This window comes from Nymphaea colorata, chromosome 1 (assembly GCF_008831285.2).
Source record: "Nymphaea colorata isolate Beijing-Zhang1983 chromosome 1, ASM883128v2, whole genome shotgun sequence".
NCBI classification, from domain to species: Eukaryota; Viridiplantae; Streptophyta; class Magnoliopsida; order Nymphaeales; family Nymphaeaceae; genus Nymphaea; species Nymphaea colorata.
In genome coordinates this window covers 14,393,884-14,420,677 of record NC_045138.2, presented here as the reverse complement: position 1 = coordinate 14,420,677, position 26,794 = coordinate 14,393,884, and the positions used below count along the sequence as shown (strand labels likewise).

General features: G+C 40.4%; 5 protein-coding genes across 15 annotated transcripts; 3 read left to right on the top strand and 2 right to left on the bottom strand.

Moving 5' to 3' along the window:
* Positions 1–643: 643 nt before the first annotated feature.
* LOC116246189 (zinc finger A20 and AN1 domain-containing stress-associated protein 4-like) lies at positions 644–2,662 on the top strand. The gene is made up of 2 exons (XM_031617929.2): positions 644–840; positions 1,753–2,662. Exon 2 carries the CDS (start codon positions 1,836–1,838, stop codon positions 2,340–2,342), a length of 507 nt encoding a protein of 168 aa, XP_031473789.1. The 5' UTR covers positions 644–840; positions 1,753–1,835; the 3' UTR covers positions 2,343–2,662.
* Positions 2,663–5,893: 3,231 nt separating this feature from the next.
* On the bottom strand, positions 5,894–9,405 carry LOC116254034 (nifU-like protein 5, mitochondrial). The gene is made up of 6 exons (XM_031629062.2): positions 9,042–9,405; positions 8,003–8,164; positions 7,413–7,588; positions 6,661–6,764; positions 6,454–6,565; positions 5,894–6,116 (listed from the first exon to the last, which is right to left on the bottom strand). Exons 1-6 carry the CDS (start codon positions 9,271–9,273, stop codon positions 6,051–6,053), a joined length of 852 nt encoding a protein of 283 aa, XP_031484922.1. The 5' UTR covers positions 9,274–9,405; the 3' UTR covers positions 5,894–6,050.
* A 1,783-nt stretch (positions 9,406–11,188) lies between these two features.
* On the bottom strand, positions 11,189–17,093 carry LOC116253988 (pentatricopeptide repeat-containing protein At1g22960, mitochondrial-like). Of its 11 annotated transcripts, none has more exons than XM_031629009.2 (4): positions 16,791–17,093; positions 14,456–14,511; positions 14,288–14,371; positions 11,189–14,205 (listed from the first exon to the last, which is right to left on the bottom strand). In XM_031629009.2, the coding sequence occupies exon 4, from the start codon at positions 13,850–13,852 to the stop codon at positions 11,639–11,641; it is 2,214 nt and encodes a 737-aa protein (XP_031484869.1). In that variant the 5' UTR covers positions 13,853–14,205; positions 14,288–14,371; positions 14,456–14,511; positions 16,791–17,093; the 3' UTR covers positions 11,189–11,638. The 11 variants fall into 11 exon arrangements, with proteins under 11 accessions (XP_031484869.1, XP_031484894.1, XP_049935147.1 ...); XM_031629034.2 differs by having other exon boundaries at positions 16,828–17,093; XM_050079190.1 differs by lacking the exon at positions 14,456–14,511 and having other exon boundaries at positions 15,641–17,093.
* Positions 17,094–18,299: 1,206 nt separating this feature from the next.
* Positions 18,300–20,492, top strand: LOC116254025 (beta-1,6-galactosyltransferase GALT29A-like). Its single transcript, XM_031629049.2, has 2 exons — positions 18,300–18,608; positions 18,901–20,492. Exon 2 carries the CDS (start codon positions 19,106–19,108, stop codon positions 20,396–20,398), a length of 1,293 nt encoding a protein of 430 aa, XP_031484909.1. The 5' UTR covers positions 18,300–18,608; positions 18,901–19,105; the 3' UTR covers positions 20,399–20,492.
* A 2,044-nt stretch (positions 20,493–22,536) lies between these two features.
* On the top strand, positions 22,537–24,136 carry LOC116254040 (uncharacterized). The gene is made up of 2 exons (XM_031629081.2): positions 22,537–22,681; positions 22,806–24,136. Exon 2 carries the CDS (start codon positions 23,068–23,070, stop codon positions 23,830–23,832), a length of 765 nt encoding a protein of 254 aa, XP_031484941.1. The 5' UTR covers positions 22,537–22,681; positions 22,806–23,067; the 3' UTR covers positions 23,833–24,136.
* The last annotated feature ends 2,658 nt before the right edge of the window (positions 24,137–26,794 follow it).

Sequence of the window (26,794 nt, the reverse complement as noted above, 5' to 3'; positions counted from 1 at the left end):
AAGATTTGGATTTAATAAATGACATCCGATTGGATTAAGATATACATAAATATTCAATCGAATTCGAGTTCAGATTCAAATCAGATTCATAACATCCCGATGCTATTACATTTTAAAAATTGACAAAATCTGATTCAAAATTTGGATTCAGACTCCCATATAAATATAAAAATCGAATTATTGCAACTCCAAGATGGGTTTCTTCAATTTCAACCTTCTAAATCGTCTTAATCAAATTCAGTAGTCCGACACCTTTGAATCAACATCCTTTAATATAAAATGTTTTAAGCAAACTTTATATTTCGAGGTTATTAATCTTCAAAAAAATGTTTCAAAATATAGTTAATATGGAGAATTCCAGCTAATTAATGATTTTGTCAGATAATTTTGTCAAAAAATAAAGAGTGGGTGGACGGCCGACTCGGTTCACGGATCCGAATCAGTGTGGACGAGAAAGTTAGGAATCTTCAGACCTCCGTCTCGGGGGGCCCACTTCCAACGTGGGCCCACCTTTCTTTCTGGACACCTCTATCCCTTGGGTGGGGCGGTGGACGCAGAAGAGAGAGAATATAGAAAGAGAGAGAAAAAAAGGAAGAAAGAGGGAGAGACGTCTCCTTCTCTCCCACTATAAATACTCTCTCCCCCCTTTTCGATTCTGAGTCTCTCTCTCTCTCTCCTTCTCTCTCGAGATACTCAACCTCGATCTTATTATCTCACGGGAAACCCACCACCCCGAAAAGTTTTCAGAAGGAAAAAGGTATCTCTTTATTCTTTCTTTCTGGGGAGAACGCTTCTCGGCCCTGCTCCGGCCGTGGTTCTCGGAGGAGGGCGACGGTGCAGGTATGTTGATGTCTTGATCTTATTTCTTGTTATGTTTTCGTTCTTGATTTTGGGCTTCTTGATCTTGGTGGGGGAGATCCTGGCTTTCTGTTTGTGTTTTCTTCGCTGTTGGGTTTTGATGGGCCTTTGGTTTGCGTTTTGTGATGGCGGTGGTGGCTGTGTTGTTTTTTAGTCGGTTTTGGGTGTGTCCTGGATCGTCTTCTGGGTTTTCCGGTTTGTGTTTCGGGAGCTTTAGGTCTTTGGTTATGTTTTTTGTTTTTTTAAGCCTTGGTTTTACTGGTTTTTGTTTGTTTCTTCGTCGATTTTCGGTTTCTCTTTTTTGGGGGTTGCTTCGATTTTTTTTTCTCCCATTTTTTGTCCTTTTTTTGCTCTACCATCCTTGTTTCCTTTTGTTCAAATCAAAATTTAATATTTTCATACTAATTTTAATTTTGTTTAGTTTTTTTTTTTGTTTCTCTATTATCCTTATTTGTGCTGCTTCTGATTTTCCCCCCTTTATGATTTGTCTAGTGGCTCCTTTCTGTTTTTCTTTTTTTTTTCCTTTTGGTGGTTTTCTTTTGTAAAGATCGAAAAATTTTCTGGATTCCTGAGATGGTTCGCTTGGATTGTTCTTTTGGCTTCATCGCCACGAAATATTTTTCTGAACCACTGGATCCTGATCCTTGTTCTTCTTTCGACTTCACTCTTTTACGTAAGGGATCCTTCTTGAAAGCCTCATGAATCCTTCTGCTATCGGTGATTCTTTCAATCCTGTTCACGTTCCTTCCTTCCTCTCTTTTCTCTTCCTTTATTTATATTTCGAGTCACAGGCGCCCTGCTTAATCCTAAGGTCCTATTTGAGAGATGTTTATAAGCAGCAGAAGAGAAATCTCTCTCTCCCTCGTATAATAATTTCTTTTTTTTCATTTTCAGGTAGCGTTCAGAAGGAGGGACCAGCTCTCTTACTCGTGTAGATCAATATTAGTTGGCCCCAGGAAGAAAAAGGAAGCTCGAAAATGGCGGAAGAGAGTTGGAGACGTGGTACCGATGGCACCGGCTGCCAGGCACCGGAGGGTCACCGCCTGTGCGCCAACAACTGCGGGTTCTTCGGCAGCCCGGCCACCCTCAACCTCTGCTCCAAGTGTTACCGTGACTACCGCCTCAAGGAAGAGCAAGCCTCCTCCGCTAAGGCCGCCGTCGAGAAGTCCTTCAATGGAGCCCCAGCCGCGGCCCCGGCACCATCTCTGTCTGCTGGCCCATCTGCCGCTCACCTGAAGTCGGCGTCCTCCTCTTCCTGCGTAACACCGTCGGAGCCGCCGGCCCAGCAGCCGCCTAACCGCTGCAGCTCCTGCCGGAAGCGTGTTGGGCTCACCGGCTTCCGTTGCCGATGTGGCCTGACCTTCTGCTCCTCCCATCGGTACCCGGAGGCGCACAAGTGCGACTACGATTATAAGCTGCGGGGCCAGGACATGATCCGCAAGGCCAACCCTGTGGTGAAGGCCGACAAGCTCGAGAAGATTTGATGGTGTTCCTGAGGGAGTTTCTTGGTTCTGCTAGACAAAGGAGGGAAAGGGAGACACCGACGAACGCCAATCAAGAGAAAGCAACAACAGGGGAGTCCTTAGAAGAACACAAAACCCAGAATAGAAACCAATCTATCCCTTGAATGAAGAAGGAGTTGCGTTCGGGTTCTTCTGTGGGAACTATTAGGTGGTGGGAATTTGGTGTTTGGTTGATGGAACGATTTCCCGTCGGGTGTTGTGTCTGTTTTTAGTCTTTCATTGGGACTCTGTCTCTACTGCTTTCGACTTAGGTGCTGTTATGGTATAAATTTATTCCTCTCTCTGAATCTTTTGAAGCTGAATGTGTGTGGCTGCGGTGTGTTTTTCTCGTTCCTTTTCTCTTTTCTTTCGCCGGGGACGTAAAAGTTCATCATTGTTCTGCTGTATTTCGTGGAGTACAAGTAATGCCTCCTCCTGTCGGCCTTCGTCGTCCTTTTGAGAGTCTAGCTATTACATGGTACTGCAGGCTGACATCCTCCGCCATTGCCTTCCTTATGGTACTGCTACTGAATGCTCCTCTCAACCATTTCAATTGGTTGGTGTTACTTCTTCCTTTTCACCAGTCGATGAGGAGGGGGATGAGGAGAGTATCCCAGATACAATAAAATCTCCGTTTTTCCCTTTTCCCATTGGGGTGGGAAGATTTGCCGCAATCTCTTGTTTAGCTCTACTGGCCTCTTCGACCAAGTCACTATGGAGCTTTCATGGGAATGGTTAAATTTCATGTTCCCTCTCCGTGAGCAATTTTTCATTTCTACAGGTGGTATGAGACCATATTACTTTTGCTCTTCACTTTCTCTCTTATGTGCCTTAATGATCTCAACAAGGCTTCGTGGATGGAATCTTTGTTATTCTCCGTCTTCCAAGAGGATCTGAACTCTCTCTCTCTATCTCTGTCTATATATATATATATTATAATATATATGTAGAGAGTTTTTGAGGGGAGGGGGATGCTGTGGGCGTCAGCTGGTGAATGATAAGCGTCGTACATTCTTCTACTAAAATTTATCATGTTGGTCTTTTAACTTTTTTACGATTTCACTATCACCAAAAATTTAATCAGATCCAGGCTGGCTGCCTTCTTGCTTTTTCGTTTGTTGAGAAGAGAATCTTTAATTGCTTTTTCAAAATCCTTTTGGATTTTTGCTTGGGCAGTGACAAAAGATCGGCCGCCTTCTTTTGTATTAAAAAAAAAAAAAAAAGGAATTTGGGTGGGGTGAGTCAGTGGTAATCATGGCGAGCGGCCCCATTCCATTTGCTCCTCCTGCAGATCATTTTGCGGCTTTTCCTCTCCGATTCTTTGTTTGTGTGCCAAACGAGACGCTCCTTCCTAACTTTTGCAGACACGGGATGGGATTTTATGTCATGAATATCTGTGATATTATAGACTCGTGTCGGCTGAGTGGGACAAAAAGTCCACAGACCACCCAAACCCATGCCCAATCTTACTGCTGTGGGTGCTTCAATTTTATTTAATGCCCTCATTCAATTGTAACAGTAACACATGATTGGAGAGAATCTTTTGCTCTTTTTTTTAAAGAATAATGTGGACATTTTCTTCCCGATCCAAGAAAAAGATTTGGATTACTAAATTGTTTCCACTTTTTTGTTTGCTTTCTTTCTTTGTCCCTTTTTAATTAGATTGCCTTACATGGCTGGAAAGGGAACCGGATTGTCAGTGCCTTGGACGGGCTTCTTTTGTCTCGTGCCAATTAACCTTCGCAGCCAACAAGACGACAACGCCTGCAAATGGATCCGGTTTATTCAAATCCAGATTCGTTTTCTTCTTCACTCAGAAGATCTTCTGATCCACCGAGTTTGAAAACGGACCAGATCCAGTTCCAACCTTGGTCCAACTTCGCATGTTATGTACATTTAGCTGTTTCAGATCCGACCCCGTTTGAGTTCTACCATAGTTGACTTCCCGATTCAAGATGGTGCAACGGGGTCTGAAACAAGGATTAATAACTTCCAAAAAGTTTCAAATTTCCATCTTTGGTTTCATTTTTTATTTTCCTTCTTTTAGAGATTGGGGGCAGGTGACCGGATCACGTTCGAGTGAAATGTTTTCACAAAACGAATCTATCAAGTTCTCAATCTAAGTTTTCATCTTCAAATTAAAAAGGAACAATTATTACCAGTGCCGATTCTTGTTTATTTTGTAATTTAGTATAGAAGTGCGCTGATCATTTGATGTTTTTCGTGTTTGTACAAACAGCAATAGCCCTTGTAATTTGATTCAATGTGAAAACAGCTAGAGACCTTGTAATAGGTACTTATGATTTAGAAAATTTCTTATCAAGAAAGACATAATTTGATTCAACACGGAACCCCTAACCCCACGGGTTGTACTTGAGGATCCAAGATAGAATGCATCTTTTTTTATCATAATTTGGTAGCTTTTTTCTAATGAGAAATGAAGTCCATCAATTGCTTTTCTTTTTCCCTTCTCAATGAAGGAAATGTGAAAAATCTGACATGTTTACAAAATGCTAGTGCTTACAAAGGACAAGAAAATGTTGGCGAGGTCTATTCATCACTTGACCTTTTCCTGGGCACGCGGTTGGACATGCTCCTCATTTTTGGAATCTTATATTCATTTTTTCTGATAATTTCGTTGATATCTAGCCGGGCATTTAAACTCATTCAAATGTCAAAAAGTATGTTGTTTCTATGTGAAAGAGAACTTTGGTTTCCACGTCATACTCATATACGGGTTTATGAACCTGATATTGCAGCTTCCGAGTAATGAGCACCTATATTTGCCTTTCTTTTTTAATTGTTTTGCTTTTCTACGGAAGGAGCATGCTTGCAACGTGAAGTGAGTGATTTTAGTGGGTATTTTTTCTATGAAAAGACAATAAGCACTTTTTTTTAAAAAGAATTACTTTCTGCCTGAATGTGTCCGACTCCCCAGTAAAAAATAACTCAGGTTGCACTAAACTAGTGAAGTTTCACTCACCCCGTGGACTCAATGGCTCGTCCAAACAGAGTTATACATGATGTCCACTACGAGTTAGTAATGTAAGAAGGATTTTATAATAATTATCGTGAATTTTCATATTTTTCTGTTGTCATTCACTACCAAGTGGATCCATCCTTCGGAGGCCGAACAGGCCCCTTTGGCTCGGCCAAAAACATTAGATTGGCAGCCAACAGGCCATGCGAGAAACTTCAGTGGCCACAGTCGGCAGAATGCGCTACTACGATGCACCATCAGATCTTGACACGAACATGTTCCCGCACTGAAAATATAAAAGTGAACAATTGACACACCTCAGAAACCGACATCGGAGGGAATACAATTTCAATAATTACCTCCAACCAGGTAAACTCCACCGCATTTCTTACAAAGACTGGCAGGGGTCTAAATTGTATCTGTCTAGATACAGAAAAACGTTAGTTGGATGTTTATTACTGATTGTGTCCCTTCCATTTTCATGCAAGCATCATAACTAGTGGGCGGATGACATCCTGGCTGGTGGGCCGGTGGCCTTGTGGAGAGAGAGAGAGAGAGAGAATAGTCTAACACTAGCATTGATCACCATGAAACTTATTACTCCAAGAATCCGCCAAACCCCTAGTCAGAGCGTAGACCTAATTTGGTAGGAAAAAGCCAAAGGTATACATATTTCCTACCAAATTGGAATAAATAAAGGATCTCTTCTGTTACTCCATCTGACCAGCTACTTCTGCATCTGCTTCAGAATCCATTTCTTGCTCCACGCCCTTCACCTGCCAACGATGGCACAGACGCTTAAAGCATATATGGAGAAAAAAGATGTCTTCCTACATGTTTTATCTATACCACCCACACAAGGATATGAATTACCATAGAACATAATAGACTCATCCTCAAGTAACTTGCCAATTATTGAACTCAAAACCGTTCATCCGTTTTCAGTAAAAACTTTTTATTTTCCCTATTCAATCTCAAGAAATGAACAAGAAGTCACCTGCAAGCACTATAACATGGATAAAATTCTCACACACGGTGCATTAGCATGCTATAAAGGGCGCTCTTTCTGGATGCAATATTTATACAGGAAGATGTAACATGAAGTTTTAATACCTCAGAGACGTAGTGCATTAGCATGTTCTCAATGCCAGATTTTAGTGTCACAGACGAGCTTGGGCAGCCACTACAAGCACCTTGCATTCTTAACTTGACTATACCTGTATCACTGGAAAAATCGAAAAGAAAAACATCATGTGGTCTTCCCTTCTTGAAAGATTTATTGAAGCACAAGACCTAGTCAGGCACAGTAACAACACTTACGGATCAAAACCCCGATATTCGATGTCACCACCATCATCTTGAACAGCTGGGCGGATACGAGTTTCAAGTAACTCTTTGATCATTGCAACAGTTTCAGAGTCATCCTACAAAACAAATACAGCAACTGTAGTAGAACGTTCAACTAAGAGAATGTTTCACCAAAATAAAAGAATATTCCCATGCTGGTGAAAATCAGCAACTGACATAATAAATGTAAATAATCGAGAAACGGAGAAACACAGAATCACACACGGGCACACACGCATATATATATATATATATATATATATATATATATATATATATATATATATATATATATATGAGGGCCCTTTGAGAAACCAACAAATGAAACCCAAAAGCAAAGTTCAAATAAATAAAAATATATATTAGTAAATAAAAAGATTAAACTCAACAATCTTTATTTATTCTCACGATTCTACAAAAGAGAGAGAGAGAAGCTTTCCAATCACTTCTTACAATTCCATTTGAAAGAATGTCACCAGAACGCAGCCAATAGTACCCACTACCCAGAGTACAATCGGATGATGATGTCTAGAAAAGAAGGTTGTGATATGAATCAACAAACAATACAAGAAACATCATTTCATTTTATTGTAAAGCAATGAGATTAATTATAAGTAACTTTGAGTGGCATATCAACCATCGCTGCCTAATGCCTGGTCAAGCAGGGTATAAGGAGTGTAAATGGTAATAATCTACCAATAGTATCAAGAGAAATAGATTAGTACCTCATGAATAGCAGTGTCCATTGAAGACGCGACCTCTGAATCCAGAAATAATGGTTTGCCAGACGTGTAGAAATCCATGATTGCTGCAAAGATTTCAGGCTTTAAGATATCCCAAGAAGCATCCTCAGATTTTGTTACTGTCACAAAATCCGATCCATAGAATACTCGTGATACACCTGGAGTTGGAAAAACAAAAACTAATAAGCTATTTTCAGGTGGCCATATGGACTGAACGCTGCTTCTATTTCCAAATATGAGTACCTGCTTAGGCTGCGTAGAAGATGTTACAGGGTATATTAATACTTAAGATTCCCCATGGTAAAGATCTCCACATGATCCTTCTAATATTTCTGTTTACAAAACACTCGAATTTGGGTGTTCCATTTTATAACCATTCCCTTTGTATTTATTTATTTCCTTTCATGTCTTTATTTTACAGGAGAAACAAATATAAGTACCTCTGAGTACTAAGAAATTTTTACCATGAAAATAACAGCAGTGAACAACTTCTAGAAAGAAAGAAAAGAAGATAAAATGATGAATGTCAATTCAAACCAGAATACAGAGTGGTTGGCTACAGCGTTCTTTACCATCGATACCAAATAATGCCTTTGCAAGTGGTGAGTTCATAGCTGCACGGGCATTTGGAAAGTCTGCACTTCCAACTTCCATAACTGGCTTATCAGGATAGAACATGAGTGATAAAGGGTTTGGAGTAGACTGAGTTTGGATGAACATGCTTCTCTTCTGCCCTATGAGATGAACATATCAGAGAACTTATCAAGTTAGTTACAGCAGACAAAATTGAACTTCCTTCCCAATGTTGACACCATAATCATATGACATGCAAACACAAAACAACATTGACACAAGCATCTATTCTCATAAACCAAAGTAGTCCAGACTGCACATAAGTTTCACGATGGCATATGCCTTTCTGTATTATTTGTCATGTGAGCAACTGAAACGTATGCTAAGAAATACAAAGCACAGAGCTTCAACTCAGAGTCATATTATACTAATTGAAAAGCCAAAGATCTTATATGTTTTAAGTGGAAACTCAGGGATCCAAAACTGTAAAACAAAATGAAAGACATAAATGATGAATCAAACTTGAGTTATAAAGGTGACCTAGAACGTATGCTCAATCAAACACTTTTCATGTTATGAATCCAATTAATCTGAACAAATTTCGACACACACTCATAAACAGAGAATGAGGGGAATTACAATTGCAGTGAATTAGCTTCAGAGAATTAAAGTACAGAAACAATCAACGGTCCCACTTAATCTAATCCATAATGACACATCATTGGAATCTTTCCTAAGTCAATTCAGCTCTAAATTATCTCTCTCTCTTTTTTTTTACTTGAGAAATTGTAAATACATGCACACGTTTAGAAGTCCTTCCACTAAATCAATTCAAATGACGCCTAACTATCCAACTTATCTCTCTTCCAACTGAAGCAATCGCAAACACATTCACATGCTGAGATAAAGCAAAAACTATCTGCAATAATAAGGGATGGTTTATCGATATCCCAAACTGGACAAATATACACGAAAACTTTCAAAGCAGTGAAATAGAATACCCAAGCCGGAAAAAAAGTAAAGATGGCAAAGAATTACCTCCCAGCGAAAAGGATCCGAGAATTTCTCTGGAAGTTGGGCTTCGGCCCTCATTTGTTCCCCAGACCGAAGAGGCATGCGAGTAAAGCGAACGAGAAGGAGCCCGGACTTCCTGCGGCCGATCCCAGACTACACATTCCGCGAGGGTTTCTCCCTCTAAGGCGGGATTTCCCATGCGTGACAGACATCGGGAAGCCCGGAAGAGGCGAACTCCCCTGCGCGCCACCTGCATCTCCGGTCCCTATCGGCGACGGAACCCTCTCTGTATCTCTCTCGTCGGAGTTCAGTTGCAGAAAGCCAGCGATTTGCAGAGACGAAAGCGTGGGGGTGCTGGGGGCAATCGGACTGGACCATCATCACGGGGTCAAGGAACGGATCGGGCACGGCCCGGAGCTTGCTGGATGTAAATCCAGAGAACACCTGCTCATTATCCAAGCATAGAGTTGACGTGGATCCTGCCCAGGCATAGATCCGTTCCACACGTATCAATCTGATCACTGGATGTTCTGATAAAATCATATTGATCCGATGCCAAAAGAAGCTTACATCATTAGATCCGTGAATTTAAAATCAACATTTTTACTCCCTTTTTCTTTTCACTCAAGTCGCCTCCCAATCTTAAATCAATCCATGACAACGTAAAATAGCATAATACGGATCTTAAAATGCATCCGATCCAGACATTTTAGTATGTTAAAATGGGGACAAATGGGAACATGAATCTTAACTTGTGAAATGTTGTGGATTTGGTGCAAGGGATTTATGATTCTTTTCGCTGTAGAGATCAGATTCGTGTTTCATTTTCCAGCCAGGGTTGCAAAATTAGATCCAATACATTCACAAAATCCTCAAATCAGATCCAAGTTCATATATCTGTGACGGTCGTCATCCATATGGCCCGTTTGTGTTTATTAAAGGTAACGATTTATCTGGTTATGGATGCATTCCTGAAATTTGGTTGCATAACGTTACACAGAGCTTCTAGAATATTGAACCTTTCTGCTGTTGAGAAATACACTTTCTGTTAATTTTCTCCCGTGCATCCTTTGCCAATGTATATATGGCGCTGAGTGAAGAATAAACCCTGATGTGTTGAATATTACCTGGTGATTGTACAATTCTACAGGTTTAATTGCTCTGAAAACTGATAGCAGGCAACTAAATCTCCCCCCTACGCTCAATACGGGGATAAACCTATAGAACAATCCGCTTGTTATATATATTCATACAAAAAACTTTTTCAAACTGTTAATATGCATTATTACAATAGTAGGTTCCAAGCACAGTTTATACACTAAGTTTCTTCTTATTTTATAAGGTACATGATATATCTATTCTTTGCTTTTAGATCGACAGCACAAGTGACTTGCCTTAATCTTTGCGTCAATAGTACTACCCAAAAATCCCATGTTCCACCAACTCCACAACTTCAGTCTCCTCCACACATGACACAAAAAGGAAAAACAAGAAAAAACTGTATATGCAGAACAATAGCCCACGAATCTCCCACAGACCAGAAGTAACAAAACTAGCTAAAATCAGGGGAAAAGGTTCAGTTCAAGGTACATGCTCAAGCAGAAACCGAGTAGGACAATAATGCCAGGTCAATTCCAATAGGATAGACTGCGCCTATGTATATCCAGTGTGTTCTCCTCGGACAGAAAACCAAACCAGATAAAAAGAATAGATACTCAAGCTGAAACTAAGCATGATAACAATGACAGGTCAACTCCAGTAGGTGGTTTGTGTGTACCCAATTTAACCCCTTTCACAGAATAGTTGATCAGGATACCAGTTAAGAAGAATTGCAAAATCCAAAAGTAAAATACATTAACAAGAGAGACGCTGCACTCGTTTCCTTGATATTAGTGGTGGCGGGTCTTTTAGGCACTAGATGTTTGAAAAAAAATGACAAATAAGCATCAGAAGAACTACAAAATTTAACTAGAGATGACAAAAACTTGTTAAAAAGTATATAAATTAGATTGAATTTATACGATGGCGGGATGTTGAAGAAAAAGCAAGCATGGATGAATACAAGGGAAACAGTAAACCGAGTATCAGTGGCCCTCTGTGCTAGGAAATAGATCTATTCAATATTTCCATCATTCCGTCCATGACAAAGTAATGAAAGGTTGCATTATCTATACATTGAAGGCACCCAGAGAACATAAATTAATGAATACAATAATACATTAGATGCACTATTAAAACAGCAGTGCATTGGAAAAAAATACTTGTACTTGAAGCATACATTTCGATCTAGTGCCTAATTAGAAGAAAAAAAATTACATCTTATTTCAACCAATCTTCTTTGTCGTTCCTTATTGCAACTCAAGGGGAGATGACAGATCAACATTGTATCTTATAATGCCGAGATTGAATAGCTATTTGCAAGAAATTTTTCGGGTTAAAAAACGGGGGGCAAAACAGAATCCATATTTACAAAGAGGCACTAGATGATCAACTTGCTTGAAGGCATCTTTCAACTGAACAATGTACTGTCAGGCCAAAGATATGGAAGAATTAACTCGACTCCAGGCCTAGCTGTACACCACGTGGAATCAATTTTTCTTCCAGGCAAATGCCAGTGCTGCTCAATGTACATCTACCAAAGAAGGGCCTTTTCCAACATTATAATCAGCCAAAACTTCGTTCTCTAAAACTTCACTTGAATGAAGTACATGGTCTTTGCGGACATGCTTGAGCAATGCACTATGAGTACATGAATCCGGTCTAATATCTCTCTGCAGCATTTCACTGTACAGTCTCAGAGCCTCCTGCAAGTTATCCACATTGCAGTTCTCGTTTATAAGTAACGTGTATGTATATTTATTGGGAGACAGACCTTCCTCTTCCATCGCATGGAAGACCTTGTAAGCTTCTGCAAGTCCCCCCATCCTACAATGTCCATGTATCAAAGCATTGTAGGTGATCTCATTGGGTAATAATTCCTTCTCTATCATCTCATTGAAAAATCTGTACGCACCACCCAACCTACCTTCACGGGCATGAGCATGAATCAAAATGGTGTAAGTTACAACGGTTGGCAACAAGCCCCGAGTTTGCATCTCGCTGAAAATTTCCCTTGCTATTCTGAGTTCGCCATTCTCACAACGTGCATAGATTAGAGAAGTGTATGTCATGCAATCTGGGACAAACCCATCCTCAACCATCCTCTGTAATAGCTCATAAGCGTCCTCTAGATTGCCCAATTTACATAGTCCATCGATCAAAACATTATAAGTAATCAAATTAGGAAGCACCCCCTTGTTCACCATCTCTTCACGCAAATGAAACGCTTCATGGACATTTCCTGACTTTAACTCAGCATCAATCCTAGCAGTGTAAGTGTACTGGTCTGGATATATGCCCTTGCCAATCATCTCATCGAAAAGCTCCTTTCCCATGACAAGGTTACCAGTCTTGCAAGATCCATTAATAAGAGAAGTATAGGTAAGAACATCAGGAATGAAGGCCTGACTGATCATCTCTTCCATAAAACTCCTTGCCTTTGACAGCTCTCCGATTCGACAAAGGCCATCAATAAGTGTATTATATGTTACATTTGTAGGAATTATTCCCTTGCTTTTCAAATCATTAAAAAGCAGAAAGGCCTCTCTCAGATCCCCAACTTTGCAGTACCCATCAATCAAGGTGTTGTAAGAAACAATATCAGGGCTTAGGTTCTTCTTCAACATCTCCTCGAATTGCTGCCTAGCTTCAACCAGCCTTCCTCTCTTACATAGGCCACTGAGAAATGTATTGAACGTCGTAACAGTAGGAAGAACTCCTTTCCTCTCCATCTCATCCCTAAATCTAAAAGCTTCAAAAACACTACCGCTAGCAAAACAACCATAAATCAAAGGATTATACGTGTAGGCTGAAACTTTCAATCCCGAGTTCAACATTTCACGTATCAAGTCCTCTGCTTTTGCCAACTTTCCTTCCTTGGATAGCCCATTGATCAACACATTATATGTAACATCACTAGGCACGCATCCCTTCGATTGCATCTCTTCCAACAACTCCAGGGCATCTTGAACCTTCCCTTCCTTGCAGTAAGAATCAAGCATCGTGTTGAATGTGACAATGGTAGGCGTGATACCGAATTTCTTCATCGATTTGTAAACCTCTCTTGCCTTTTCAGGAGACCCATGATTCCTTAGCAATCTAAGAACCCGGTTACAGTTCCGAACGTCTGGCAGGTACCCACTTCCAATCATCCGATAAAAAGCCATAAGAGAGTGTTCAACCATTGATTGCTTGGTATAAATCCACAGGAGGAGATCGAGAATCCGAATAGCAGAAGCATGTTTCACATGCCCATCAATCAAAACGTCCAAAATTTCATGGCAATTCAGCCTAATCACATCCTCCAAAACGCAGTGGGCAGAGGGAGTGAGCCCGACATCAACAAGCATCTCCAGCACAGTGCAGAAACATCCAGCAGAGGGCTCGAAGCCGGGCTGCTGCTCGGCCCAGCGGAAGAAGCGAAGGGCAGTCTTAGGTTGATTCCTAATCGAGTTGAAGACTCGAATCACCACTGAATCGGTCAGGCTGGGAAGGTGGGTGCCAGCGAATCGGCGAGGGAAATGTCCAGGATTTCTAGCAATGGTGGTGCTGATGAGGTTCACAAGGTGGGCGTCATCGCCACTATGTGGGGGGTTGATGATGGCACTGCTGAAGTTTAGGGATCGAAGGAAACAAAGGGAGAGAAAAGAAGGAAGGAAGACAGGTTTAAGGAGGATACTTACTGGGAAGGAGTTCTTGGTGGCCGTTGTAGCCTTTATGCTTAAACTGACCAGCATCAGAGGGTATGGGATAGGATTGAAGGGCAAAAGGTATGAAGAGGATGCTTACTGTAAGGAGCTCCAGGTGGCCGAGAGATGGCTAATGCAGCAAGGCAGACCTCTACTTGGTGGAGCCTTCAGTCCTAGAGTACCCTCCACTTTGCTTGGGGTTCGACATCCTTTCAACAATTAACGAGTCACCTTAACTTTGTCCTATGTGCATAACCGCTTCCCATAGGCAAAAACAAACCCTCTCAACAGAATAATTGGAACATCTTGTCATGGATGCGGTTGATCTCCCAATTCAGCAGCACAACTTTCCACTCGACATGTTCCATTCTTTTTTCCAAGCCTGTTATAGGTTCCCATAACTTAAAAAAAACAGTAAATGACAATGAAATACAACTCATATTTTTAGTACCACAATTAACATCATAATTGATCATGGTTTACCTTATTATTGTTGATCTGCTTCGAGAGGACCTTGGAATTTTTTTTTTTTCCGCTGGTAAGCCTGTGCATGACTGGGGGCAGTACCTGCAGTTTCGAGAAAACATATTGAGTGAATGTTGTAATCACAAATTAAGTACTGATGCACCACATAAGAACTGCAATTCTCACAATTGGTAAAATGTTAAAAAGAAGCCCGACCCACCACAAGCTTGACAAGCAACTGCCTATAAGGAGAAGCAAATTATAAAATTACTACAGTTCAGTGAACTCATAATGCATCATTCAAAAATATTAATGAAAAAGTTAGCAATGTATGCGAAGACAAATTTCCAATAAGAAATGTGAAGAAGCAAGAAAGGAAGATATTACTGAATACAAAAAAAAAAAAATGTATTGATGCTTGCTCGTTCTAATTAATAAAGCAGTAAAAAACTGATCAGCATAGAGATTTAGTTAAAAAAAAATAAGAAATACAATGAGGCTAACAAAAGTGCAGTTAAAAATGAAGCTGTCACTTAACTTCAGACAAAGCTAGACCAACCCATGCATTGAAATGGATATTATATGTACCAAAAGATATAAAAAAAAAAACCATAAAAACCTAGTACAGATCATTAATCAATTTAGTTAAACGCTTATAAGGTCACACTACAGAAAAAGTTATTGTATATCTTATTCTTTTACTTTTAGAGGTCTTCACGTTCAAAGTTTCTTTAAATAAAATAATAATTATATAAATTTGATATGCACACTTTAAAGCCTATAATTTTTAAAAGATTCTCGTATTCAAAATACATTAACTTTTAAAAGATTCATAATGTTTGAATATAAAGATCACATTAATCATACCCAAGATTGTGCCAAACACAAATGAAAAAATATTTAAAAATGAAAGGTGCAGTTAAAAAGTTCAAATATACAAACCTGTTGGACACACACACAAACACAAGTATAATCACAAAAATGCAAAAAAGAATTAACTGAAAGAAAAATGAAAAACATGTTAAACCAGTCATAAGCCAATACACCAAGCACTTTAGTACTATTAATGGCAGTCTAGTGTCATCTGGCTATTTTCAGCTGAATTTTAGTCAATTTTTTTAATCCAACCAAAATTTATAGATCTAGACAAAATATCGAGATACAATCCATTGGATTTTTATGAGGACATAAAATCAACGAAGGGAAACAATCCTTTCAACAAATTTGCAATGTATTATCTAAATTTATTGCAAAGTACTGTAGGGGTGATAAACTATAAAAAATTCTTGGTATTTTAGAGATTTAAATTAAATATACATCCATGGAATTCCACACGCTTAAATATACAAATTTCTTAGTACAAGGATATACTTATAACACAATGATCTTCAAGATCTGCATTATGAGGGAGAGAGGCATCCACTATGGAAGCTTCTTCTCTGCTGCTGCCGCTTTCTCCATTGTCAGTGGCAGCAGAGTTGGGAGTGCCACTGTGGTTACTCGGATGAACTCACTGGCTGGAGTAGGAGAAGCAGGTGCTTCTTTGAGAAACATGGACCTGATTCTTTAGAACCGCACTATAGTTGAAAGAGTGCATGATGAAGAGCCTATCTGGATCAATTTAAATCGTGAAAGGAAGATTATATGAACAACCAGATAGAAGCGAATGCAAGCAGACTAAAGTTCCTGCAGAAAGCTTCTGAAACTGAAAATCCTACATGAAGTAATATCAATAATGGAAGATGGTATCAGAAAAGGGAGCTGCACAGAAGCATGCCCCTGAGGTGGAATCTAACATATGGCAAATCCACCTCCTCCCTGCCGCAGCAATTGCCTTTCAAAATTTAAACACATAGAAGAAGATTCACCAAATATCGCTCGAAAATAATACACAGACTATTGTGGCAAACAACGGAAAGAGGGGAAACTTCATCGAGTATTTCTCAGTGAAAGCATTTCCCCTATACGAATAATAGAATTTCAAAGAACAAGAAACCTCTTAAAACAGATGCCTGCGGAGAGGGAGAGACATTAGATCAAATATAGAACATCATACAGCTAAAATATAGAGCTTCCGCCTACACAACATGATCCTTCCAATACAGGACCTAGCCATCCAATTACACGGCAGAAAATTCTCCAAGACAACAAAACTAGAAGCACGCGACTAGCAACCTTCTTGAAAGCTAGCAACCTTCTTGAAAGCTACAAAGAACCACCAGCTTAAATCTCAGAAAGAATTTAACTTCTTCACAAAAAAACAGTTGCGTAGGAAAAAAAAAAAAAGCCACAAACTTCTCTGCACAAATGAAGCATAAGCATCCAAATACCGTATGCAAGAAAGAGAGAGAGAGAGAGGGCATTTCAATCTTTCAGCCAGAAGACTCACATATATACCCAGCGAAAATGAAACTCAAAACAAGCAGATTGAATATGGCAAACCTCACGGAAGAAATCATTCCCAAATAGTGCCCATGGATGATCGTCCAAGAGAGAGAGGGAGAGAGAGAGAGACGGGTACCAGTCAAATGCGAAGGTGTTGTGCTCCGAGATGGTACCTCAGCTGCTGCTGCAGCACATGTACGCGGCAGATTGAAGACACGGTGCCGAGAGAGAGAGAGAGCGAGGAGCATCAACGCAGCCCTAACGGGAACAAAGAAGGATCTAGGCGGGGGATTTCAATCCAGGCAGTTTGATCCCAGACCTGGTAAGGCTCGTAAAAACCAGTCACTTTTAATTCCCCGTTTGATGGTGCGGTGCAAGTTTTAAAAAATCGAATTTTGTTTGCAGTTCATCCGTAGAATTCCACCTTATCAAACGCCGCTTAGATTTGAACTTGGCCAAGTTATATTTTACTTGTTTTATGGCGGTCATCGTAAAAGAGAGACAAAATTGCTGCTCTCTCGTATTAAGAGTCGACCTGAGTCGTCTTAGTCGACGAGGATCGCCCATTTACTGGCTCATTAAGAGTTTGTTAACTAATTACATGTTTTTCCATGTCGTGCATTGTTTAATACTAAATTTTGTTAATTTTTTAATTGTTAAATGTCGTAAATTTTACTTAAAATGCATAAATACTCGTGCCACATGTTATTCAGTTTTAGTTGACTAAAAAAAAATCACCCGATTTGAGTCCAAATCATGGCTCACCCTTCAATTTGAATTGATAAATTGTTATTTCTTATTATTGAAAAATACAAAAAAATAACAAGAAAAGATATTCAAACATGGTTTTTCACTATAGGAGCCGATGCACCTGTGCTGCATCTGCATTTCACTTGGTGAATGGTAGGTGCGACTGGTTGGTGCCTCTTCTACTTGATTAAGCAGTGTGCTCAAGTCTCCTACATATTTAGGTGCAAACAGAAAGTAAGCCAAGTATCTAGCAAACATTCTGTGCAAATAAATAAAACTTGCAGCGTGGAAAAGTCAGAGATTGGATCAAATAATGGAATTGTTGAATTGGCAGAAACTATTTATTGCGTTTTCTTTTTTAATAAGTAAATAATATGCGAAATTAATTTAATAAGGCATTAAAATATTTTAAGAGCGAAGAGTATATGCTATGCGACCACTAATGCTGTGAATAAAATCGAATCGAAATAACTTTTTAACAATATTAGTATATATTTTATGTTTTGGAAGTTTTCCAAAAACAACATGCATGGCTGTTTCGAGACCTGAATAGTCCTATAATATATGTTTTTAAATCGCACATATTACCGTTTACAACATAGAGGAGTAACACTCTACCAAACCTTCCAATCTACCATTTTAACATATTGAAATATTTATAATTTTCTGTACTTTAAGATCCTTATTATGGTATCTTACGTTGTCTTTAAGATCTGGAGGTGAATTGAATGAAAAGAAAAAGAGCGTAAAAAAGATGGTTTTTACATTAATGGATCTCAAGATGAAAGCTTCGTTTGGCATCGGATCCATATGATGTGATCAACAGATTCATGTAAAGTTAAAAAATGCTGGAGCAGAGCAAAAGTTCCTTCAATCGGGAGGCGATCCTCCATGGAAACAAAGAAAAATATATATATTTTTTTATCGTAAAATTGAAAGAACTGTCTGGTCCAGTGGTCGTGGAAGAGACGTTTCGCCATTAATGTCCAACTAGCGGTCTAAACCGGAGCATTCAGATAAAACAAAGACCGGGAACTAAAAGGTAGACCCCGAGAGAGAGAGAGAGAGAGAGAATAACGGATTCCGGAAAGGTCGCAGCTTCTTGTTGAAGAAGACCTGAGGGGTTCAGTTTTGGAGGTTTTGCTTGCTCTTTTGTGGGCTGAATGATAATCGGGTGATTGTTTTGTGGATGCTGGTGAAGAAGGTGAGGTGTTAGTGGCTGCTGATTTGGTTGGTCCTTAATCTTTTATCTTTTATCTCTGTTTCTATGGTTCGATCTGTTGAGGATATTGCATTTGGCGCTTCTTTCTGGTTTGTTTCTGGATTTGTGGAGTTTAAATTTCTCGTTTCGCTCCTGCTGATCATCTTGTTTTTTTAATTCGGATTCCCCTTTGTTTATCCCATCTTTTTTCCTCCAAGCGTAGCCTGGGCCGTTTCCGGGTTACGTGTTCTCCCTCTCCCCTCCCTTCAGCTGAAAGGTCGTTCTCTGTGAGCAGGTTGTGCTTGTAGCACCCCTCTCTCTCTCCCTCCATCCCCTCTCTGTGGAGAGAGGGAAGAGAGGGGTTGGCAGGCATGAGTTGTTTGAATTTATGGAGAGCTTAGAATCGACTACGTTTCACATAAATTTGGTTTCTCCCCCCTACAAGAAAAGATTACAGTGACAATCCTCCTGGTGGAACGTCTCGTCTCTTTCGTGTGCTGATGCAAGGTTTACTTGGAAAATGGCGTGCCTTTCATTTAGAGCTGCCTGGTCTCTCATCCTTCCTTTTAGGCCTGTCCCATTCCTTTAACCACCATCGGCTCCTCCTTCCCAAGATCTCCCAAATGAAACGACCAATTAGGCCCCTTTTCATCATTTTCTTGCTGGTTCTTCTTTGCACTTTCTTCAGTTTCCACGCTGCAGTTCGCCGAAGTTTCAATTCTGCAAATTCAGAAGCAAGCTCTACTCCCACAATTAGTTCTTTGCCCCCTGCCGTTCACAACGCCACCTTCCTGAGCTATGCTGCAACCGAGATTGGAGAATCAAATGTTCGGAAAGAGATCACTGATTTGCTAGAAGGGAATTATCCTCACGGCCGCTACAGATCCATATCTTCCTGGCGCCATGATAACCATGAGGCTAAACATGTTCGGTCTAATCGGATTCCTGTTCAGCTCATGAACTTCAGGTACCACAGTCTGTGGCCAGAGTTCAGAAAATCACTGAGGGATTGGGTAAGGAACAAGAGGTTCCATCCTGAGGTCATGGAGGAATTGGTATCGCTTGTTAAGCATCCCATTGACCGGCATTATGGTTTACCTCAGAACAACAGCCGATATGCTTCTTGTGCGGTGGTAGGGAACAGCGGGATTCTGCTGAAGAAAGAATACGGGGCACTTATTGACGGCCATGAAGCTGTGATCAGACTGAACAATGCCAGGATTGAAGGGTTTCAGAAAAATGTTGGATGGAAGACAACAATCTCGTTCGTCAATAGCAATATCTTACACCTCTGCGCACGCAGAATGAGCTGCTTTTGCCATCCCTATGGAGAAAAAGTCCCCATGGTGATGTACATTTGCCAAGCTGTGCACTTCATGGATTTCACATTCTGCAATCGTTCCCATAATGCGCCATTAATCATCACAGATGCTCGTTTCGACATACTGTGTGCGCGAATAGTCAAGTACTACTCCTTGAAGCGGTTCGTTGAACTCACAGGGAAATCTGTGGAAGAATGGGGCGCTGCCCATGATGGCAGCATGTTCCATTATTCATCGGGAATGCAGGCAATCATGCTTGCTGTGGGTTTGTGCGATAAGGTTAGTGTTTTTGGTTTTGGTAAGTCAGCAGACGCGAAGCATCACTACCATACCAACCAGAAAGCTGAGCTTCATTTGCATGACTACGAGGCAGAATACATCTTCTACAAGGATTTGGTTGAACACCCAGATTCTATACCGTTTCTTGAGGGTTCCAAATTCAAGATACCTCCTGTAACTATATATAATTGAATAATTATTGATTATTTGCAGTTCGTTAGCTCGTCTAGTTTGAGAATGCTACACTGCGTTCTTCTAAGCTGGAAAGTCTGTCTTGGTTTTCTTCTTTCTGGAATTTCAAAATTTTGATATAATCTGTGTATCGCCTGTATGAGTTCGTTGCAAGAAACTTAGGTGCCGTAGTTCACGATTTCTTGCTCTGCCTGCAGTAGTCATGGCTTCTGTAGCTGTAGGGAGGCCTTAAGAACTAGTTAGAACTGTACCATTTTCGCCAAGAAATTGTGCCTGCTTCCTGACATTGGCAACTGAGATACTTTATGTCAAGCTGGTTTTTGTTTGTATAATTGCACAAAAAAGAGGTAGAGTTGGATGAACAGCTGAAGCTGGTTTTTGTTCTGTGTGCTAGTGTTCACTCTCCATTTGCTCATTGTTCCCTCCTGGCCTTTTCAGGTCAGTCACCATCTGGGAAAAAATGAAAAAAAAAAAAGAATTCCTCCTTTTCTGTCATCTCTGCCTCTATTTGCCGCCATATTTGAGCTACAGCGTAGTTCAGTCTTCTAGCTTCACTGCTGGTAGTTAGGCGTGTCAAAATCAGAGCAGAAGAGTTGGGCTGTGAGGTGAGAGCAGAAGCGGATGAGCTAAGTATTGATGGCTGGCGAGAGCATAGTTTGATTTTCATGCACCACAGTCTGCTAGGGTTTCTTTTAGAATTTGGGGTCTTTCAACCGACACTGGTGGATCTGCTTTGCTCTAACTCATGCTGTTTGGGCCTCTGGAAATTGGTCTTCAAGATACTGTTCTCTGTCTGTTTGTTTACACTTTTCTACACAGCTTATATTCTTGCTGGCTGCTGCCTCGGTGTAGAGCTGAAGAACTAAAACCTATTGTCTTCAGTTGTCATGGCAGCCGTCAGCCTGCCTCCACAAAATGTGAACTCTCTAAACTGAACTTATATTTCTTACGATGAGTTGTGCGTCCAATCTAGTTTTGGATGTTTCCAATATATGTAAGGGCGCATCTACATTACTTGACTCAATCACTTAGAAGACTGACTCCTCCCATTAAACTATAGAATTTGGTGAGCTCCAAGGCCCTGCTGTGCTCTTCCCTGTGTAGTAACAAGAGAAGGTACTTGTTTAAGTACTCGAACCGAGTATTGTAACTGTCCTCATATGTAGATATTAGCAATATTTTGTTGACCAGACTATGGAAAAGGAAAACAATGGCATTTCTAAGTAATCTCTTCCTCTTTGAAGCAAAATACTCAGCGTCTGCACTCGAAAGAAGCTTAGGCATATCCCTTTCTTTGTTCTATCCCAATAGAATCTCCACGTACCCGTTGCTCCTAATGGAAAAGCTTCTCGTATCAAAGTGAAGATGACCAGTTCAGTGGCTTAGCTGCATCTGTTCTTCCCTGCAGATGGGAAATTAGGACAACTGATGTCTGTTTCGTCATTGTTGCTTGTTCTTGTTGTTCATACTACGATTCCTAGTATGATTTTGCGTGTGAATCTGCGGCAACGTGTATGTGTCCATGCACATATTATCAACCTTGTAGGATGAGAAAGTACATGATATTCTAATTCTGCCAATCTTGAATATGGCCCAACTCCCAGTAAATTCGAACATGCCAAATTTAAAGTAGTGATCCAAGAACAGACCTTCTGGTCACACGAACCAGATGCATAATCGGCTAATAATAAAGCTGGGCTTGGCTCGATTCAACACGAATCAGCCTGAATTTGCCCATTCGAATTTCTGAATCAGGACAGTTTTGATTCTAAATCCTTCTACACACCATCCTATTTAATGGAGACATGCGGCACATGGTTGTGGAATTTTGTTACTTTTAGAAATTTTTAGTAAATTTCTTATAGTTTAAAATTTTTTCTTTGAGATTTCAATTGAAAAGAAATTTTTTTAGCTTTATCAGATTAAAAAACAATCCCCATTCTAATTGAATTCGGCTGATTTCTTGAATCTTTCTGAAATTCATTCAACTGAAAGGACATTCCAATAACATTGTTGCGGACTCCATCTTTCTTTAAAATCTAAACCATAATTTCTTCTTGAACAGCTCTCTCCTAGTCCTTGCTCGTTAAGTAAGTCTCCCGTTTCCTTTATTTCGATTTTGAAAATCAGATCGGCTCATCGAATTCCGGGTCCACAATAATCCGGTCCGTACCCGAGCCTCGCGTTTCGTTTAACACGACAAATCATGCTTTTCGACGTTCCCCAAACACGGTGGTAGCAGGAAGGCCGCGTAGAGCAAAGGAGGGAAAAGGAGAAGAAAAGGTGCCAAATGGAACCCTAATTCCTCTTCGTTTTCAGATCTCTGTTTGAATCCTGCTTTCATTTTCATCTTCCCGGCGTGAAGGGATCTCGAGTGCTCATCTTTCTTCTGATCTTTTGTCCGAAGGAAGGAAAAGGCGCACTCTCTGATCCTCTACATAGTGGAAGGTGTGAAGGCCCTAATTCTCTTTGATCTTGGGGAAGCCAAGAAGGACCAACTTTCCTCTGTTCGATCTTCCGTCGGACGAAACAAAGGAGGCCGGTGGGCTCTGCCGTCAATCTTGATTCTGACCTCGGAAGAGAAGAGGGATCGAAAGCAGTACCCAGTTTGCCGCGAAAGAGGAATTCGAATCCCCTGAAACTGTAGATCACGCATCTGTTTCTGTATCATGTCGTCCAAGGAATTCAATATCCCTCCTGTGGTGTTCCCGACTGGCAGCACCGCCGGGTCCCAGCAACGTCGGCTGCCCACGAAGGCGCCTCCGTTCCAGCCGGTGATTCCAACGCCTCAAACGAACCCCAACCCTAACCTCCAGTTCATGAAGTTCGACATCGGAGCGACTTCTGCCTCGACCTCTTCCACTGCTTTCTCGCCGCCGATCTTTGGCGGGTACGGGATTGGGGGTTCGTTCGAGGACGAGCTTCCGCTCCTCGAGGAGCTGGGGATCAACACTCGCCTGATCTGGAAGAAGTCCTTGTCGATCCTCAATCCTTTCCGAGTGAATCCGAATCTGCACGAGGACGCTGATTTGTCCGGCCCCTTCATCTTCCTCATGGCTTTCGGGCTGTTCCAATTGCTTGCCGGCAAGTTGCATTTCGGTATAATTCTTGGATGGGTTACCGTCGCCGCGTTGTTCATATATGTAGTCTTCAATATGTTGGCTGGACGAAATGGCACTTTGGATCTCTATCGTTGTTTGAGTTTGGTGGGTTACTGTATGTTTCCCATGGTCATGTTCTCGGCCCTTTCTTTGTTCGTCCCACAGAGGGGAGTTGCCATTTACGTTATGGCTGCGGTGTTCGTCATCTGGTCAACAAGAGTTTGTACGGTTCTCCTGGTGGAGTTGGCTTCTTATGGAGATGAGCATCGGGGGTTGGTGGGTTATGCATGTTTTTTGGTCTTTCTGCTTTTCTCTCTGTTGGTCATTTTCTGATTGCTTGGAGCTTGCGAAGAGGAAATGGGCAACTTGGAGGATGGTTTCTCCTTAACAGTTTTGAGATGTGGAATTATTGAAGTCTCTTACATGGTATCTGTAATTTTCTGTCTCCCTATTGAATTTCTGAACACATTTTTTCCTAGTGTAAATCTAAACAATCATGGCTCTATTTGGCATGTTTGTGGAGTTGTCTGGTTCCTCTGTATGTCTTTTGAGGTGTACATTTTTATTTCCTTAGTGTTGCTAAGTCTAAATATGACTTGAAAATGGAAGTGGTGGTCGTGATAGACAATTACGAGAAGATCTGACTTGCTATTTCATTGCTCACTTATCTCGTGCTTCTTTTTAAATTTTTGGAAATGCACAATTTTTTTTGATTTGATCTTAACATGTGAGTCTTTTTTAGTTGACATGCTTTCAATTCTTGTATTATGTAAGCTTTGAATGGGACTGGATTTTGTTCAATTGAAGGACATGGAGCATTTTGATTTCCACATTTTTTTATGATGTTGCAACCTTTTGTTAATTTTGGAGGTTTTCTACGAAATTGCTAGGGTTTACTTATGTTTTGTTTGGGTCAAACTACCGTACCTTTGTCCAGGGCAATTATGTATTGCAAGCATTCTACATATGGTTGCGTCTGTGCAAATTTTTCATAGTGCACCAAATAGACCCTTTTAGCTGAACTTTCAGCTAGAGTCAGTTAAATGACTTGTAGCCATGTATCTACTTGAAACATAATATGCTACCAGTAACCACCATTTGTCCAGAATGTGAAGAGATCCAAAGAAGAATCTATGTTTCGTGCTTTCCTTGTTCATCTCCCATACACGATTTGGTTATCTTTTTGGTTTGAAAAATTTGACTATTGCATTTATCTGTTTTGCTCCAAGGGAACTATGCTGTTAATTTATTAACTACACCTCGTATATTTTTGTTATCTTCTTTCAGTTCCACTCTGATAAATTATTGGACACAGTATAGATCTCGATAGGAGGATTTCATCATGTTGAGGCTGTTATGCTTTAAATGGTCCAATATTACGTGATAAAATTTCTTGGTTGCTGACAAATTTGATGACTGTTGCTCATTCTCCATCTTGCTATTGTCATACATTTTAAAAAACTTGTGGTTCTTACTTCTTGGTGCATGAGATTTCTTACTATGCCTCCCTAGCATCTGTCGCATGCTTCTGTATAAGGTTTTTTTATCGACACTGATAAAAGCTAGTAATATTGAGTAATCGTGGTCACAGTTGACGCTTAGGTAGGTTAAGTTCTCAATCAGCTCCTGGATTTGCTCCTCTTGTTTTAGAGGTATATGCAGATACTCCCCAAACAATTTCAGCACCAAGGTTGGTTAAACTAAGCAGAGTCACAAGTTAAAGAATTGGTCTTTGTAAATGCAGGGGACTCGTATATTCACCTAAGAATAGATGATGAATCACATGCCAAACAGCCAAAGGTCGAGGAATTATATTATTTTTGGGCGATTCATGTAATTCCAATGTCTTCATGAACAGATACAGCTTATATTGCTTTATTTGTATGCCTCACGGTAGAAGTGCGCTTGCTGCTGAACTTCCTTTCTGCTGGGTGTATACAACAATCACAGAACTCTCACTGACTATTTGACCTGTGCTTTCCGCTACTTTATCTGTTGTGCATCGTTATATTATCAAGGATTAGCAGAATTGAAAAGCAAAATTCTATGGTCATTTCAATTGGTCTATAAACAACACATTTTTCTCAATCGTCATATTTAGTCCACTTATCCAATTAAAGAAAATAGTTTATTGGTGGTACATGATCCCTGAGAACAAGATATATTCAACCGATTATCTGTAGTTTAGCCTCCTAGTCTTTTCAATATATTATTAGTACCAACTCCTAACCACTTAAGAACTAACAAGTCTTAACTACTGACCGCAAAAGGATCTCATCCACTAATTTGTTGTCTTCTTAAAGATGTTCTTTGACATCTTTTTCCACATAAAATTACGTGATTTTGATTCCGGTTCACAACTCTTTTGTGTAGAAATTAGATTGGAAACTTCATGCAAATTTCTGTTTCCCGTGTCTGTGTGACACATCATACTAACTGCAGAAATGGATGTCCACTAAACTCACATTCATTTCCAAATGAAGGAGAAACATGTTTAATTTGAATGGACGCATCATGCAAGTTTTCCTAGTCCGGCCATCTTTTTTTGCACCTTAGTGCATGTTGGCATGTGATTGACTTTGGCCTTATGAAGGCCAAGAAATTAAACTGTTTATATTCATATTGGGAGGTTCCGAGTGACTGGTTCGCTTGGTAATTGGATCAGCTTCTGCTGACCTGTTCTTAATTCAATCATGCCATAGGTTTTGCTTTTCTTCTCTACTCTGCTGCTTCAGAACAAGGTGACTAGTTTAAGGTAGATTATCATAAACTGTATGGATGCATTGCGAGCAAATCATGAGGAAAGAACTGTATGAAGGCAACGCCTGGGTAAGATAATTATGGTGCACGTAGCAAACATCAAACTTCTGTTAGGCCAAGATTGAGGACAATCATTTCTTTTCAGCTAAATATTATTTTGAGATCCCATACCATGCCTTCACCATCTTTCTATCCACTGTTTAGTCTTGATCCACATATTGGTCCTTGTTTGTGAAAAAATTTATGCCTTGTGGCCTTCACGTAGGACCAGTTGGCTGCTATCTGTAGGAAGACTGGACAATGGACATGGGTACCAATGAACCTATTACAAGAAAATGGTGCCTACATTTATCCAGTGGCTAGCTAGTGTTTATTTGTTCTCTTGAAGAGGCGACTCCTCCACTTAGGATCTGCAATCGCCACCAGGTCTGGAAGCAACTTTGAACCCTGGTTTTGGTTGTTTGGGGTTGTGGGGGGGGGGGGTGCGGTTAGGGTGGGGTGGTGGTGGGAAGGGAGGGGGAGGGGGGCAGGTGGT